At 35.0% G+C, this 16,626-nt stretch overlaps 2 protein-coding genes across 2 annotated transcripts; one reads left to right on the plus strand and one right to left on the minus strand.

The window, feature by feature from the left end:
* Positions 1–1,677: 1,677 nt before the first annotated feature.
* Positions 1,678–2,392, minus strand: LOC126810512 (translation machinery-associated protein 16). Its single transcript, XM_050535617.2, has one exon. It carries the CDS (start codon positions 2,243–2,245, stop codon positions 1,715–1,717), a length of 531 nt encoding a protein of 176 aa, XP_050391574.1. The 5' UTR covers positions 2,246–2,392; the 3' UTR covers positions 1,678–1,714.
* Positions 2,393–2,403: 11 nt separating this feature from the next.
* LOC126810511 (39S ribosomal protein L12, mitochondrial) lies at positions 2,404–12,469 on the plus strand. Its single transcript, XM_050535616.2, has 5 exons — positions 2,404–2,555; positions 8,182–8,371; positions 8,844–8,906; positions 10,695–10,829; positions 11,920–12,469. Exons 1-5 carry the CDS (start codon positions 2,491–2,493, stop codon positions 12,034–12,036), a joined length of 570 nt encoding a protein of 189 aa, XP_050391573.1. The 5' UTR covers positions 2,404–2,490; the 3' UTR covers positions 12,037–12,469.
* The last annotated feature ends 4,157 nt before the right edge of the window (positions 12,470–16,626 follow it).

Consider the following 16,626-nt stretch of genomic DNA (forward strand, 5'->3'; position numbering starts at 1 on the left):
AAGTGAGAGCGATGAAACTCCGAATATAGATTCATTATATCATTACCTTGACTAAGTTCGATGGTGAGAATTTTCTGCTTAGACTAAGGAGCAATAAGCAATTTGATTGGCCAAGACTTTGGAACATAACTCTGCTTTTATGTGAGGTAGAATGTTTAAACTTGATGTAGATGTTCATTAGGTGAATGTCTTGACTGAGTTCAATGATTAACATTTCGAGCTGAAGCTAAGCAGAGCTTATCAGTTTCATAATCTTGATTCTATTTGATAGAGAGTGATGAAACTTAGTGTTTAGTTTAATTGCTCAATACTTTTGAAAATAATAAATGTGCTATTAATTAATATGTGTCATCTAATTATTTTGGGATTTCGGCGGGGGACATCAGCCTCACTGTTTGCTTGTATACAGTTTTTATTCCAGAGCATATCTGATAAACTGTTCAAGATATCTTTGTAAAACTTTGTACAAACATCAACCTATTATTGCGGTAGTTGCGATTTTGCTGACTAGACATTTTCGGGTTTAATAATTTTGTATTTCCATGAAACAAATTTTACTTTGATGGTGGCGGTAATTTGTAATTGCTCAATTCATGTCGACTGTATAATATAAATCACCCAAGGCAATGAGACAGCTGGTGTTCGTCTCTATCCGCTGTTCATTTACAATAAATATCTAAGTCTGTTGGTTGTTTAAGTCTCTACCTGTTTTCACAACTGCTAGCTCCCTGCATAGGCTTGATGGATGTTAGTGAGGGCAGATCTGAAATGCCCAAAAATATTCCAGTTTACAGATGGCGGTGCTGGTCGTTAGCTTACTGTGTTGGAGCCTCCCCAGGAAAGTTTGAAAAACTGGATGGCGGCAAACGCGTTTTCCAGCCTGTGAATACAACAACTTCAGTGTGGTCCAATATAGCCTAGACTTGAATTCCAAACAGCCAATCAATCGTTTAGTCCACCGAATTGCCCACCCCAAGAAAATTTATCTGCTGTAGATATGTTGTCTGCTATTCCAGCCTGAGTCGACCAATTTAAAGTTTCTAATGTTTCGCAACCGAAGTCCCACCCTATGCTGACCTGCTTTCCAATCATCCATTCAGACTGTTGGAGCTGCATTCACTAATAGTGAGCAAAAAGCTGTGTGACTCCAGACAAAATGTTTTAATCCATTGTCAATTCAGTAAAAATTTGGTATTAAAAGAAAAGCAAAATTAGTGACAGTGTTATATCAGATTTCGGGCACTTCATTTTGCCAAGTAAATGATATTTTGCCAAGGATATTGGCTCCAGACAAAATGTTTAAACCAGTCAATTCAGTACAAATTAGCAGTATTAAATAAACAGAAAAGTAAAATTTTAGTGTTCTATTAGACTTTGTGCACTTCAGGTTATATCATAATTATTTACACCACATTACCCGAAAAGTCAGATTGCCCAAGGTTAGGGGATGGCTTGTACGTCTATGTGCATACGCTATGCGATGCAATCGAGGAAACGGCTAGCTGGCGGGCTGTCAGTTTGTAATACCTGTTACCTATTTGTCCATGGGTGTTTTTTTTAGGCAATCCAGTATTTTTAAAATAAGACTGCATGTCCCTACTTTCCATATAGGGTACACCAAAATTGACTAATTTTATTGGAAATAGGAATGCATCTTTAAATAATATAAAACAGAAAAAGAACAACATGAAACTTTATTAGATTAACAAATAATTTATTTGGGATTCGAATCTTTAAGTTTGTCAGCATCTCTTTGGCTAATTTTTATTCTTTCAATATTGTCAAAATATCTCATTTCACCCTCCCATGTTTTAAAGAGCTGAACATTGCCTTTCTTTGTAAGATTAGGCACTTCTAAACCAGTGGAAATAAATTCATTATTTTCTCTATCCTGGGAAAATTTTATTGAGTCAATTCTTGAGGCATGTTGTGGTTTAGAATTTGCACGGCAGCCGATAGAATTCACTATAGCAATTTGTTCCAGTTCTTCTTCAAAACGTCTCATGTACTTCAAAACTAACTCTGTTAATTCACGCTTAGAAAACACGTCTTTTGTTTCATCCATGTGGGCTTGAAACCACAGATATTTATCCAAAATTGTGTCTTTCTTCAATGATTTTTGCTGTCTGCTCCCATCAACTCGTGCTTTGTGGCTTTTATCTCTCGTAATAATACCAGCTTTTCTGCTGTTTGGGTGAATGGGTTTCTTATTATCGGATAACTTTGCCTTTGGAGCCTTTGGCATCTTGTTTTTTTTCTAAATTTACCACTGTAATTATTATGTTCCTGTTACTATTTTAAAAACAAAATAAACGTTATTATAAATTATAGACTATAGAGTACTTCATAAACACAGTGCACCGGATGTTTGTCCCTAACGTAAAATGTCCAATCATGGCAAAGGATTTTATTTGCTGCTCATCTGAAGTCCATGTGGAAGTCTTTTCCGGTAACTTGACTTTGCTCAGATGTTTAGAAAGTAGTTCCAAAATGCAAGCGTCAAAACGATTGATAACCCAAACAATGCATATGAATGTTAGCAGCTACTGTAGAAGGTAAAGGAGAAATGTCAAATAACGTTTCATTCTCTCCCCTGTAAATAGCCGTGCTGGTGGTATCTTTCTAGATAAGGCACCTCATCTCTCAAGACTTAACCCTCCGTGTTTCGAGATAAAGAGAGATCTATAGTTTCTTCTTGCAAAGCCCAACGCTAATCACATCGGGGTTTAAATAAGCAAAATTGACAATTTTTTCTTCAAAATAGCGATTGATTATTGTTATTTATAACATTTCTGCTCGTACCCGTAGCCAGCTCGTAAAATTTGGTGGGCACGAGTCGGATGCTATAGGCTGGCAGGAATACGCAAGACGAGAGGATCGAGCCACGAGTACGTGAGTGTGATGAGCGAGTACACGTGTTAGGTGACAGTAGACCAACACGCCTCTCATTAGCATACTCCTCGCAGTGTTTTGTTTGATTAGAGCTAATCCCACTACTCACTGTTGTAAAGAAGGCAAATTCTTGTTCTAAATTATGACTGGTCAATAGTCCGATTAACAACCAATAGCTAACTGTGTAACGATACCAAACAGAGCTCCAAATTAGACTAAATATGTTTACATAACGTTACGTCATGACTCACGATTTTATTATGCCCAATTAACCAGTACATAGCAGAATATTGCAGAAAAACTAATTGTGTGACAAATAAGCCTATCAGCACAGATATAATGTAAACAATACTGTTTTGAGTCGAACAATACTTAACCGTTTTTAATACATTAAATCACTGCCAAAGTTTTAGGAAAGGCCCCTCATTAAAAGAAGGGCTGTCATGTTGCTGTGCTTGAGGATAGATTAGATTGAACGGGAAGAATAGACACACTTCCTCAAAAGTGCAAATATCAGAAGCTAATCCAGCAATGGCCAGAGAGGGATTTCTCAGGCCATTGCTTCAGGAATATGCACATTAGTTATGTACAACGCACGTATGTAGTAGTTATTAGCACACTTTCCGAGGTGTATCAGTGAATATCAGGACAGTTTTGGTCGAGGGGCCCAGCCCAACCGAAGAGTGACAAATACTTTCTGCTCTTTCATTATTTATCCCTTTCTGAGCCTCACGTTACATTTCATGGTAGAATGATTTCGCAGTGGAGAGACGACTTGAGTAGTATTTACACGTGCGTCTTGCTATGATACTCTGAGCGTAAAACAGTCACGTGTTTCTTTAGACCACATCGTCAAAACAACTTGTCTATGGCATAGGGGACTGCGATATTATTAAATGTAGTGTAAAGGAAATGCGAAACGTGGGTCATTCCTGGTGAAAGTATGCATCGGTGGATGGTTCTTCCGTTGAAATTTATTTGTAATAAAGTTTATGACTTTCTAGGCGTTTTTTTAATCCTGCTTATTTTCAATGCCTGTGAAGTGTCCAGCAAGAGAACTGCGCCTTCTATCATCACAATTAATTAAAATAATTATTCAATATTCTAATTTATATATTTTGCATATTAATATAAATCAAACCAAATTATGAAATAGATGCCAATTGATATGTATAATAATTGATTTTTATACGCCCACATTTTCATGTGGACGTATTATGCCGTCGCCCCTGTCCGTCTGTCCGTCCGTCCGTCGTGGACTCTCTACAAGTCACAATTCTTATCCAATTTTGACGAAACTTGAAATATAGGTTTATCCCCAAAAGATCTCCGCTGCTTTCGATATTGGCATGTATCGGACCGAAACTTCATGGATTATGGCCCCTGTTTGTACGAAAAATCACGTTTTTAGCTTGTGGAACCTATAGAGGTCACAATTTTTATCCGATTTTGTTGAAACTTGAAATGTAAGTTTATAACACAAAGATCTCAGTTCCTTTCGATATTCGTGCATATCGAATTGTAATTTCGTAAATTATGGCCCTTGATTGTAGGAAAAATCACTTTCTTGTTAGATTGTTCTCTGTCCATCTCTCGAAAATGTGGGCGTATCCTGCCTAGCAGCCGCTGGTTGTAATATGTTGTTATGTTAATTTAATGTCATTGTATATGTTTTTGAACTGCCATGTAGTTCCCCCCATTTTGTTTGGTTACTATGATTTTGACTAGTTGTTTCATGTACATTGTATAGAGGCATGTTATCAATTGCGATCTGGGTCGTCGGAACGCTACTTATTGCTTGATAGGTATCTAAAAGGGTATAAAAGTATCCCTGTATCAGAAATGAACAGTACTCTTTCTGTACATTTCTGATACACGAATACTTTTATGCATGTATTGCAAATAAACAGGACAGTTTTATCAAAGGTTGTCAGTGGCAACGAGTAGAAGTGGGATGTAAGGTATCAAGACAAGAGGATCAGGAGGTGATGATGACAGGCAGGCCTCGGACCATGCTACAAGCCTACGGGTCGCCTACCTATTTGAACGCTCCTAAAAAAAATCATTATTGTCGGCGAAATATTTGGGGGGGCTAATTCAATTTTCGGGGAGGGGGGGGCTTAACATCCCATAGCCACCCCGTGGCTACGGGCCCGTTTCTGCTACATATCCAGTTACAATTAAGCGTCTGATCCAGGTACAAATACCCTATATTAGACGTCTTTAACACATAAAGGCGGGGCCTCATGGACAAAAGCCAATCAAAGTACTAACCTTATCCGAGTTGCGCAGGAGTAGTAACTACATCGTAATTGTTAATCTCCGTATCAATTTTGATAAAAACAACGCTTGATTTACTTTATTGACAATATTTGCTGATAAATGAAAGTTATTTCAGTAGATTGGGCTGCGTATGTGTAATGAGTTCTAATAGTATAAACTTAACTTATTTTTATGATGTTACATGCATTAATAATAATAAAGAAATTAAATTTGCCAGGTGAAACTAAAGGCACCCAATCTAGCTAAAAAGAAGCATGTCAGTATATCTCAACGTTTTTAGCTACGTTCTCGTAGCTAGTATCTTTCTAGTATCTTTCAACTCGTTATTAAATTAAGTTGAAACCAGAAGCTAAAAAATTAACCAATATCTATAGGTGTCACTAGACTCCCTATAGGTTACAATCACAGGATATGAACGTCTACCATGCCCATATCGGACCAGCGACATTTCAGACTGACGACATATCGGACTAAAAAAAAAAATGTCCTCTCAATGTTTCGGACTCCGGTAGGCGACGTTTCGGACTTGGAAATAAGTTGAAAGGAAAGTTTAATAAATGTATCTTTTCTCCTTGCATCTTGCCCAGTGTCTATAATTTTCAAATCTTGTACCTTATCAATATGGCATGGACACCCCAACTTTGAGAGCACCCATTTCACACAATGTCTTTATGAGCAAGACTTATGAGATATTTTGAGAAGTTATATTTATAGCACAGTTTTCATGAGTTAACAGGTTTAACCAGAGTGACACCACAGTAAATACAGTGGTGGCTGGAATGGAAATGCACAAGGCTCGTTGCCTGGTGTATTTAATCATTTAAAAAGTTTAAACCAATTTCCATAAAGGCTATGAATAATTTATAAGAAAATTTGACAAAATCAAATAATTAGGTCGGAAAAATATTTCATATATACTCTTCAAAAAAAGTAGGGGATATTCAGAAACAATACAAAACTGCGGAAATGCACTGCTGTTTTTATTAGAGGTAACCTGTGTATGTTAATAACAGGCCAATTGCCTACACCTGAACATAAACAGTTCATATGGGTGGCTTATCTGACGGACCCATTTCACTCGCAAAGAAATAGACCGTCAAAAGTGAAAATGAATGTTTTTGATTTTTGTCTTAATAATGAGTAATTGCTCCACCAGTCCTCAGACATTCAGCAATTTGTCATGGCATGCTCGTAATCAACCGTCAAATCATGATTTGGGGCAATCTGACCCACTCCTCTTGCAGTGCCACGGCCACTAAAGATACGCTAAACAGTAAATCTTATGCAAGAACCGATAGGAAAGCAAACATGGATAGATAAACCAGCACGCGGCAGTTTTCATCAACCCTTCCTTGTGTCAAATTTGACAATGAACCCCTCCCACGTGTATGGCGCTATTGTGCGTTGAATGTGCAGCTCAGTGGTTCTGTTGGCGATAAGTTCTTCATCTGTGAACATACTCTCAAAGCATGTCAAATGTCCATGACTATTTATCATATTATCGCAATCTGCATAGGTATTTGCATTTCAATATCCCCTATTTTTTTTGAAGAGTATATAAATATAATTTGTAGCGTAAACATAGAGGTTTATATAAGTTAGCTACAAGAACATAGCTAAAAACGTTGAGATATACTGATGTGCTGGTTTTTAGCTATGATTGGGTGCCTTTAGTTCCAAGTGGCAAACTCAGTTTTTTTATTAATGCATGTAACATCTTAAAAATAAGATAATTTATACTATTAGGACCAATTAAACTTACAGAGGCCAATGTAGTGGCACAACTATCGCCTAACTCCAAATACTTGTGTTAAAATTAATGAAGCGTTGTTTTTATCCGACATACACCGTCATACATCTCCCATTTAAAAATGCCTCGATTTTAAATACGATGGTTTATACCCGTATCAGGTAGGATAATATGCTTAACTGTAGTTGGGTGTGGCAGAAATATTATAAATAACAATAATCGTTTGGATGAAAAATATTGTCAATTTTGCTTACTTAGGCCTGATGTGATTTGCGTTGAGCTTGCTGCGTGGAACTATATAGCACCATCTCTTATCTCGAAACATGGAGGGTTGAGAGGTGAGGTTTGTTATCTATATATTATAAGTGAGCGTAAATATAGACAGGGTATGTGAGAAAGGAATTCCATGGGGCGTTGCCTGTCCTCTGCATGCAGTATATGTAAAAACAGTTCCATGCACAGGTGTGATTCGTGTTTTAATATTCAATTTATTACGGATAATTTAGAATCTGAATTCTACACCTCAATATCGAAGTATTCAAGTAAGCATGCAAGTTTGGTACCATGATAATTGGCTGAATTCATGTGGATACGGATGAGAGAATTGCACGAATCTTCGAGTCGGTGAGCCAAAGCAGATTTGTGGACTTTCAAGAATTTTTAGGCATTCCGATGTTGAAGAAATAAAAATGTTTCATATTACGATATTTATATGGAGCAATGTACATAAAGACCTAAATACTTTTAAGAGTGTTTGTGTACCTACATGTATGGATATGTGGGATGTAATTAGTCTTTGATAATTGAGAGTACCGGTAATAGGTTAGTCACTGAAGCGACAGGTATGAAGAAAAGAGGCGTTAATATGTTCAAAATGACTAAATCAAACTTCGTTAGGAAGGTGGCCAAAATATATATCACTGTACCATATTCTTATTAAATAACAAATATATAATTGATCGTATTATACGATTATATTTTAATTTTATGTCAATTTTATTACATAAAATCTTATGGAGTAATACGTGATTATCTGATTGTTCCGATGAGGGTACTTTTATGGAAACCTAAGTACCAAAGCATATTTTTGTCCCCTTGGGCAGACCTAGTCTGGCTGCCCGATAATCTTAAACCATTTTTATTCCCACAAAGCAAAATTGTCTCTATACATATGTGCGTGTGCAAATGAAGACGCGTACGTACATACGTATGCTACTGGTATGTAACATCTGTAGTTATTTTGAATTTTTCTTCAGAATTGCCGCAAGATTACAGACCACAGCAGTAAAACATTTATACCAGTCAAGGGCATATAGTGCAGAAACAATTTCAGCTCCAAATGTAGAAGGCATGGAAAAGCATTATCAACCAAAAATAGTAAAATTAGTAGAAGATATTGGACAGCTAAATCTTTTAGAAGTAGCAGATTTAAATGAATTATTAAAAGTTAGTTGCATTTCACATCATTGCATTGAAACAACTTTAAGGATGCTTTTTTTTAAATTATGAGATAAAATGGAAAACAAAGCTTAAGTATACATTGTGCAAAAGCTAGATTTTGGCTATTGCAAGTCTCTTTTGGCTTTAAATGTTACATAAATTATTATTTAGACATTTATTTGTTTATTATCAGGGCAATAGTACTCAACAATCAGCTAATTCTTGTCAAAACTTCAAACACTCGTACCTTTTTTCAGAATAAAGTAATTTGACGGAAATTTTCAATATATTCATTTTTCATTATCAATTTTTGAACTATTATAGCAAGAAAGGCCAGCTCTTTATCATAGGGATTAGTTTAAGATAACATTTTTTATTATTTTAAAGAATTAGATATCAGTTGACAATACATTAAATAAATGTAGACAATTATTTTAGGTCTGAGAACAACAATTTATTTATAACCCTTTTTCTTCAGAAAACTTTAAATATTCAAGATGCACCAATGATGGCTATGGGCATGGCGGCTGCAGCACCAAAGGTATTTAATTAATTACTAAAATTAAAGAATTTTAAGGTTAAATTTATTTTGACCTTTAAAAAACATTTTTTTATCCCCCGCCTTTCGAAGAAAGCAGGGGACTATTAAAATGGGTTTGTCTGTCCGTCACACTTTTTGGGACACAATAACTTTCCTTCTAATTGAGCTAGAATGTTCAAACTTGGTGTAGGTGTTTATTAGGTGCATGCGTTGGATGAGTTCGAAGATGAGCATTTTCTCCTTAGGGTAAGTCGAGATAATCCATTTGATTGGTTGATGTTTTGGGACACAATAACTTTAGTTCTAATTAAGTGAGAGTTATGAAATTTGGTGTATAGTTTCATTACATCTATACCTTAACTAAGTTCGGTAATGAGCATTTTCTGCTTATGGTAAGCAGAGATAAGCAATTTGATTGGTGCTTTGGGACACGATAACTGTGGTACTAATTAAGTGAGAGTGAGGAGACTTGGTGTATAGTTTCATCAGATCAATACCTTGACTAAGTTTGATTATGAGAGCATTTTCGGCTCAGGGTAAGCAAAGGGATAAGCAATTTGATTGGTCGAGACTTTGGAGCTTGATAACTTAGATTCTAATTGAGTGATAGTGGTGAAACTTCGTGTATAGTTTTATTACATCATTTCCTTAACAAGGTTCGATGCTGAGCATTTTCTGCATAGGTAAAGTAGAGACTTCAATCTGATTGGTTGAGACTTTGGAACACAATAACTCGGCTTTTACTAATAATTGAGGTAGAATGTTCAAAATTGGTGTAGATGTCTATTACGTGGATGCCTTGACATGTACATGTGCATTTTACACTTTCTAAGCAGAGATGAGCAGTTTGATTGAGACTTTGGAACAAGATAACTTGACTTGGCTCTAATCAGGTGATAGTGATGACATTTTGAGAATAGATTCATTATATCAATACATTGACTGAGTTCGATGATGCAAATTTTCTGTTTAGGCTTAGTAGCGATAAGCAATTTGATTGGTCAAGACTTTGGAACATACCTATTGAAGTATAAATGTTCATTAGGCGAATGTCTTGACTGAGTTCAATGATTAATATTTCCCATTAAAGCTATGCAAAGGTAAGCTTTTTTGGGGGTTGATACTTTGGAACAAGATAACTTTGATTCTAACTGATGGAGAGTGATGAAACTTCACACTTTACCAGGTACTTCAAAACCTGAGTTCGATAGTAAACATTTTAAGCTTAGACTAAGCATAGATAATCAGTTTGATTACTCGATACTTTTGAAAAAGAGAAATGTGCAATTAATTAATGTGTCAAATGTTTTTTGGGGGGATTTCGGCGGGGGACATCAGCCTCACTGTTGGCTTATTAAAAGTAGGTTTGAGTTACCAGTACTATTAATATCAGTAATTTGTCAATACCATCTTATGTATTCTTATAGATTGTGAGTAATTAACAGCACATATAGAAAAAAATAGGAGGTAGATAAAAAGCATATTGCTTATAGTATGAATTTCTTTGTTCATTGTTTATGGCACAGTTTATATTGATTCGTATTTTGAAACAATCTAAGGATGTTAATAATTTATTGCATATTAACATGTTATTTATGTACTGTCCTGCCCCCCTGTTTATTTATATGGTAACCTTGTTTCCTGTGAAACTTGGGCGTCTATAATGATGTAGGTATTGACTGTGATCTAGGATAGTGAAAACAGTTGTGAGTTTTCTATTTATTTCGCTTTAAGACCCTTAAATATAGTTGCAGTTATGATATAGTATAATTGATATGCCTATTCCAGGAAGATGAAGAAGACATTATGCCTGTAAAAGAGAAAGTTATATTTTCTGTCAAGTTGACAAAATATGAAGATAGTAAAAAGATTCAGTTAATTAAAGCTGTTAAAGGATTAATACCTGATTTGAATTTAGTTCAGGTAATATAATGTAATGATAAAACACTTCTTATGTAGCTTGAAAATATTTACTGGTAATAAAGTCCTATGGAAGGCAGTTTTAACCTAAACGCTGTACTTGAGTCAGATATAAGCCAAAGAAAACTGTGAACTGAGTGTAAAACAGTTGAAAAAGGTCTTTTCATCCAAGGGAGACCACTGCTAGTACTGAGGCCATGGGAGATGTACTGAACTAGTTAGGCTGCGCAAACAAATATTCTGGTTCTCCGATACCGCCTCATCATTAAAAATCGGCCGCTCGTTCATATTTCCAGCGATCAAGGGAAGTAACTCTATTCAGCGTTTCTTGAAAAGAGGAACTGAACACTAGACTCGGCTATCATTATCAAATATATTACCATGGGAAACGCTTTTGACAATCACAAACGGCACTGGATAATCAAGTGTTAATTTTTTATTCTGTAATGATCACTGTCAATCTGTCGCCAAAACAAAAACCGGTGGATTTGAAAACATTTTCCCAGGAGTTAATCTAGATGAAGTCACAAAATGAAAAAAATAATGAGATTTTGACAAAATACCCCCCCCCCCCTCTTATTTTCATTTGATACATATATTAGAATTGTTTAGTTTTAGCTTTAAGAGATCTACAGTTTTAGCTAACATTTATAGCAATGCTATACTATCTAATCATGTCAGTCATGCATAGCGGTATTATGATAAGTGGACATGATTAAAATGGTCATTCCCTTGTCTCTCAATATAATACCCCAATCCATTCAAATAGCTAATCATGACAGTCATACATAGCGTTATTATGATCACTCAGTGGGTATGATCTGATCAAAATGGTCATTCTCTCATCTCTCCATATTACACTCCCCAATGGACAATAAGGCATCATTCAGTTCCTTATTTGTACCAGTTATAATGGTTTTGTGTATATCATTCAGTTTACATGATAGGTTCTCTGAAAACTGAACAGGGTAACCCCCAGTTCCATGAAATATGAACTTAAATTTGAAATACCCAACATGAACCATCTAAACAAGACTGTTGTAGATATTGCTAAAATATATATCACATCCAACTTGTAATACTTTAATTTCAGGCAAAGAAGTTTGTGGAGTCTATTCCTCAGGTTGTTAAAGCTGATCTTCCAAAAGATGAAGCAGAACAATTAAAAGCAGCATTAGAAGCAGCAGGGGGAGTAGCAGAAATCGAATAAAATAATAAGAGTGTAGAAAAACAATAACGAAAACATTTTGTGTGGATGACACAAACTATTTTTAGCCACAAACATTGAGTAGTGATAACACAGAAATAAGAATAACGAAGAGTGTTTTTTGTTTAAAAGATACATTATTCAAGTGCTAAATTTGCCTATTGCAGGTCTTTCATTAGGCCTTAAATGTTATATAAATTATTAATTAGACATTTATTAACATGACGAAATCAACTCGAGATGCCATCAGATACTTGAGATTTTAACTAGATTAGAACGGTTCGGCCATTTTATGATTTAATTTTAAAATGGAGAAGCGAGGCTAAGCCTCAAATATACCAGTACCATGGTTACGATAATACACAATCAATGCACACATCTTGTCAAAACTACAAACAGTGATAACCTAGCTCAGAATAAAGTAATTTGAATGAAATTTTCAATATAATTTTATTCATTATCTATTTTTTAACTTTTGTAGCAAGAAAGGCCTGCTCTTTATCTAAATCTTACATAATGTATCTTTAAGCGATATAGTTACAAGCAATGCTGACTGAGTCATTACATATGTGCATATTAACTACACAGGGAATGCTTCCTAATGTTTGGAGCCATTGGGTCATTCTTTGTTTTAGTTTACCATAAAACACAAAATCTTTGTTCATTTACGAGCACAACAAACATTTATATGGAATACAATCACTGGTTCTTATACATATACATGTAGCTCAATGTTTCGACAAGTATTCTCTTATAGTTTTCATCCTTCGAAATGTTGCGCCATATGTGGGTGCGTGTGTGTGTATGTATATATACACATGTATATGTGTGTGTTTTATTGTGCCCAATTGCTAAATGTCATCCACAGATCACATTTTAGAGGCAGTCCTAGACATATTAGTTTTCCTACTGTAAATAATGTTTGCATGTAAAATTTGCTAAATGAAATTGGGCCTTCTACCTATATTGACAGTAGACTCCTATTAATTTAATGAACCATTTCATTCCATCAATAGTTTTGTGATGCAGTATTGTTTTATAGTATTTTGGATTAAAGGCGTAATTTTATAGCAAATGAATGTTTACTTGTACATTGAGTAACCACAGTACATGTGATATGTATGTTACAGTTAGTGAACAATACTAGAGTATTGATAGATGTATGCCAATCTAACAAATTGTGCCATATTTCAATTTGTATTAAAAACTAAGGTTACCCCAAAAAATGAAATTGTTTGTTTTGTGAATAGCTGAAAGGTGCAATAACTATGGTAAGCCTTGACACAATTGTTGTTGAGTAATATTTTGAAACACAGCATGACATATTAATAATTTATTACTTAATAGCATTTACTTTGTTCTGTCGAAATGTTATCATAATGGATCAATGTTCTTGATTGGAAATAGACAATAGCATGCTAGTTTAAGTACACAGTATTTATTAATTTTCTATATAATTGGACAGTCTTTTAATTTTTTGGTCCACAACTATGTGTGGTCGTATATTGTCATCACTTCAGTCCAGGGTCATTCTGTGTCAAATCGCCCATTAAAGTGGCCATTTTTTTTTAACTCGGACTGTTTCCAATTTTGATATAAATTGGTATACACAAATATGTCACCCAACTGATAATTCTATCATCACTATGGTTACTTCACTTCGTGTCATGTGAGAAGACATGCGCAGATAGTGTCAGTTCTGAACATGCCGCTGAAAAATAATGTGTCGAAATTTTTCACTGTAAAAACTTTTATCAGAACAAAATCTATAGTACAGACCCTGTACATAGATTTATATATTGACTATATATTATAGTCAATATAGATTATAAATTAAGACGGCTAATCTTTTCAGAACCTCTGAAAATGTCGAAAGAGTACATAAAAAATCGGCGACAACTTCGCCATTACAACAGGCACCGGCTTCATCAAAATCGAAGTCGAAGAAAACATCAACTCAATGCCAACCCGGCAATTATGATGGTCAACCTGACATTAACAAAACTACAAATTGTGACCTGTTAGGATCAAATATATTTGATTCCTTTGTTGCCAGCAATGTTGTTATTGACCAACCTGGTTTTAACACTGAATCTATAACAGTCTAGACAATGCTACTATAGCTAATAATAGTAACACGACATATGAAGCTAATAATAGTAACATTCCAGGCACGAGTGAACCTTCCACTTCTTTTACTGTAGTCGAGTCATCACAGTTTTTGCCGGTTATGATGAATTTGAACGATACAATGAATTTGATGTCACAGCATATTGCTAACTTGGGCAAAAATATGGGTATTCAGACCCACGAATCTTCGGACACTGTCACTGACAATATTCCGATTCGTCCTCCACCAGTTAAAAAACCAAAACTTTCTAAAAGGCAGGAACATACAATATCCGACTCAGATATACCTTCCTATGATGATGAGTCAGTAGCCTGTTCCTCTACAAGGAAACGTAAAGTGGTACAAACATCAAGTGAGGATGATGCTATGGTTCTCATCAAACCTGTCACTGCTACTGCTTTAAATAGCGATCGACTATCAGCTATCATCACAAAACGAAATACAAGTCGATTTGGTGATAAACATTTCAAAGAAAAACTTGAAAAATATCCAAGGCCAGAAAACTGCCCTAATTTATCTTCACCAATTGTAAATCCTGAAATATGGCAAAAACTCTCTAATATCCAAAAAAACATTGTTAAGGCAGCAGTTGTAATTACTGAATTAGTCAGACAGTCGATATTGAAATAAATTCTACAAATGTTAAAGCCCATTGTGATTACCAAAAATTCCAATAACCCACAGTTGTGTGTATACCAGACAGTTCAGGAATATATGAAGAGAACTACAGCCCTAAGAGACGGAAACCAATTGCTAATAAGTTTTAAAAAACCTCATGCAGCAGTTTCCACTGATACAATTTCTAGGTGGATCAAATTTGTGTTAAAAGGGGCAGGAATAAATATTGATGTGTATGGAACACATAGTACACGTTCTGCATCAACATGAAAGGTTTTCTCGAAAAACGTTGACATAAACACTATCCTAAGTGCTGTCGGATGGAGCAATGCTAAAACTTTTCAAAAGTTTTATCTTAAAAATATAGAGGAAAAGAAAGACTTTTGTACTTTAATACAAGAATAGCTTAATATACCAATATGTATACTTAGCCTACTAAAATCTAAATCAAGTTACTGTCAGGTAGACAGTTTATAGACTTACTGTCAAGTAAAAACAGTTTATATTATGTTAAGTACACAGGGTTTTTACAATATTAGTTGCATTGTTATCAATAATACTATTGCAGGACAATTTAGTCTTACTGTTAAGTAAACAGTTTACATTTAATTGTTTTAATTAAGCTATAGTTGAAACTATTTAATAATTTATTTTACTAATCATTAATGTACAATGTAAAATTGAAGTCATTGGTTTAAAAATAATGTAAAGCAATCTATTTGTGTCTTATGTTTCAATTACCTCCCTTTAATTGAAAATTTCTTGTTGACACACTGATGTTCCAGCTCACCTATTTAATATTAAGCAACAGATAAATATTTGCTTTGAAGTCTCACATGACACGAAGTGACGTTACCATAGTGATGATAGAATTTAAAAATTAAACGAACTTACCTTAAGGAGGTGAAGTTTAATTATAATTCTACGAACTATGGTAAGGGACGGAGTATTCATGTGCCCTCCCTTTTGTAAGCACAATCCTTTATGGGACCCTCCCATTACCATGACTCCGTTCCTTTTCTGGAATAAATATATACCCTGTTGCTTGTTGAAAACTGACACTATTTGCGCATGTCTTCTCACATGAATACTCCGTTCCTTACCATAGTTCGTAGAATTATAATTAAACTTCACCTCCTTAAGGTAAGTTCGTTTAATTTTTAAATTATAATACTCATAATAACAAGCCCTTATTCGTACTCAAGGTGGAATTTTTAAACAAAAATGCAATTTGTGGGGGGGGGGGGGGTCTGTTGAAATAACCACCAACTTGAGTATGAAATCATTTACTTTGATTTATGATTTTCCAGTTAAGGCTACCAGATATGTCTTTCGTCACTGTTCTGGTGACTCTATGGACAAAATGAAATGAACTGTAGGATTTCCTATTGACCTGTACCAGCCATAGTTGTTTGTACTTGGTTTCACCGATTTTCCGCCTCTATTTTTGAACTCGACAGAATCACATTAAATCCTCTACTGAAACGCCAGTCTGTGTCTTTCTATATTGTTTCAATGTTTTACTCGAGGCAGTTAAGGAAGATGGAATACCTTCCAGAACGTAAAATGGCTAACATATCTTATTAAACTCTAGCACTTTATTCAAACAGGGTTGTGCGATTACGTTTTTTAAAAAAAACTCACCAATTTACCATAATGATGATGATAAAAGCATAAGTTTAAACCGATAGTCTAGAAGCGTGGACAACAGTTTATCATCTGAAGTGGAATCCAGCAGTGTAATGTAATCAGCAATGTATAGAGTGCCTTAATAAACCCAACACGATGTTCTGACTATGCTGAAATTTCTCGCAGACAGAAAGGCTACTGTATGAAAACAGCAA

This window comes from Patella vulgata, chromosome 2 (genome assembly GCF_932274485.2).
Source record: "Patella vulgata chromosome 2, xgPatVulg1.2, whole genome shotgun sequence".
Lineage (NCBI taxonomy): Eukaryota > Metazoa > Mollusca > Gastropoda > Patellidae > Patella > Patella vulgata.

Excerpts from the sequence above, each read along its gene's own strand:
- LOC126810512 (XM_050535617.2), bottom strand. The coding sequence starts at position 2,245 with ATGCCAAAGGCTCCAAAGGCAAAGTTATCCGATAATAAGAAACCCATT.
- LOC126810511 (XM_050535616.2), top strand. The coding sequence starts at position 2,491 with ATGCAAGCGTCAAAACGATTGATAACCCAAACAATGCATATGAATGTT. Across the intron at positions 2,556-8,181 it reads GTTAGCAGCTACTGTAGAAG|AATTGCCGCAAGATTACAGA; the intron begins GTAAAGGAGAAA and ends ATTTTTCTTCAG. Across the intron at positions 8,907-10,694 it reads TGGCGGCTGCAGCACCAAAG|GAAGATGAAGAAGACATTAT; the intron begins GTATTTAATTAA and ends TGCCTATTCCAG.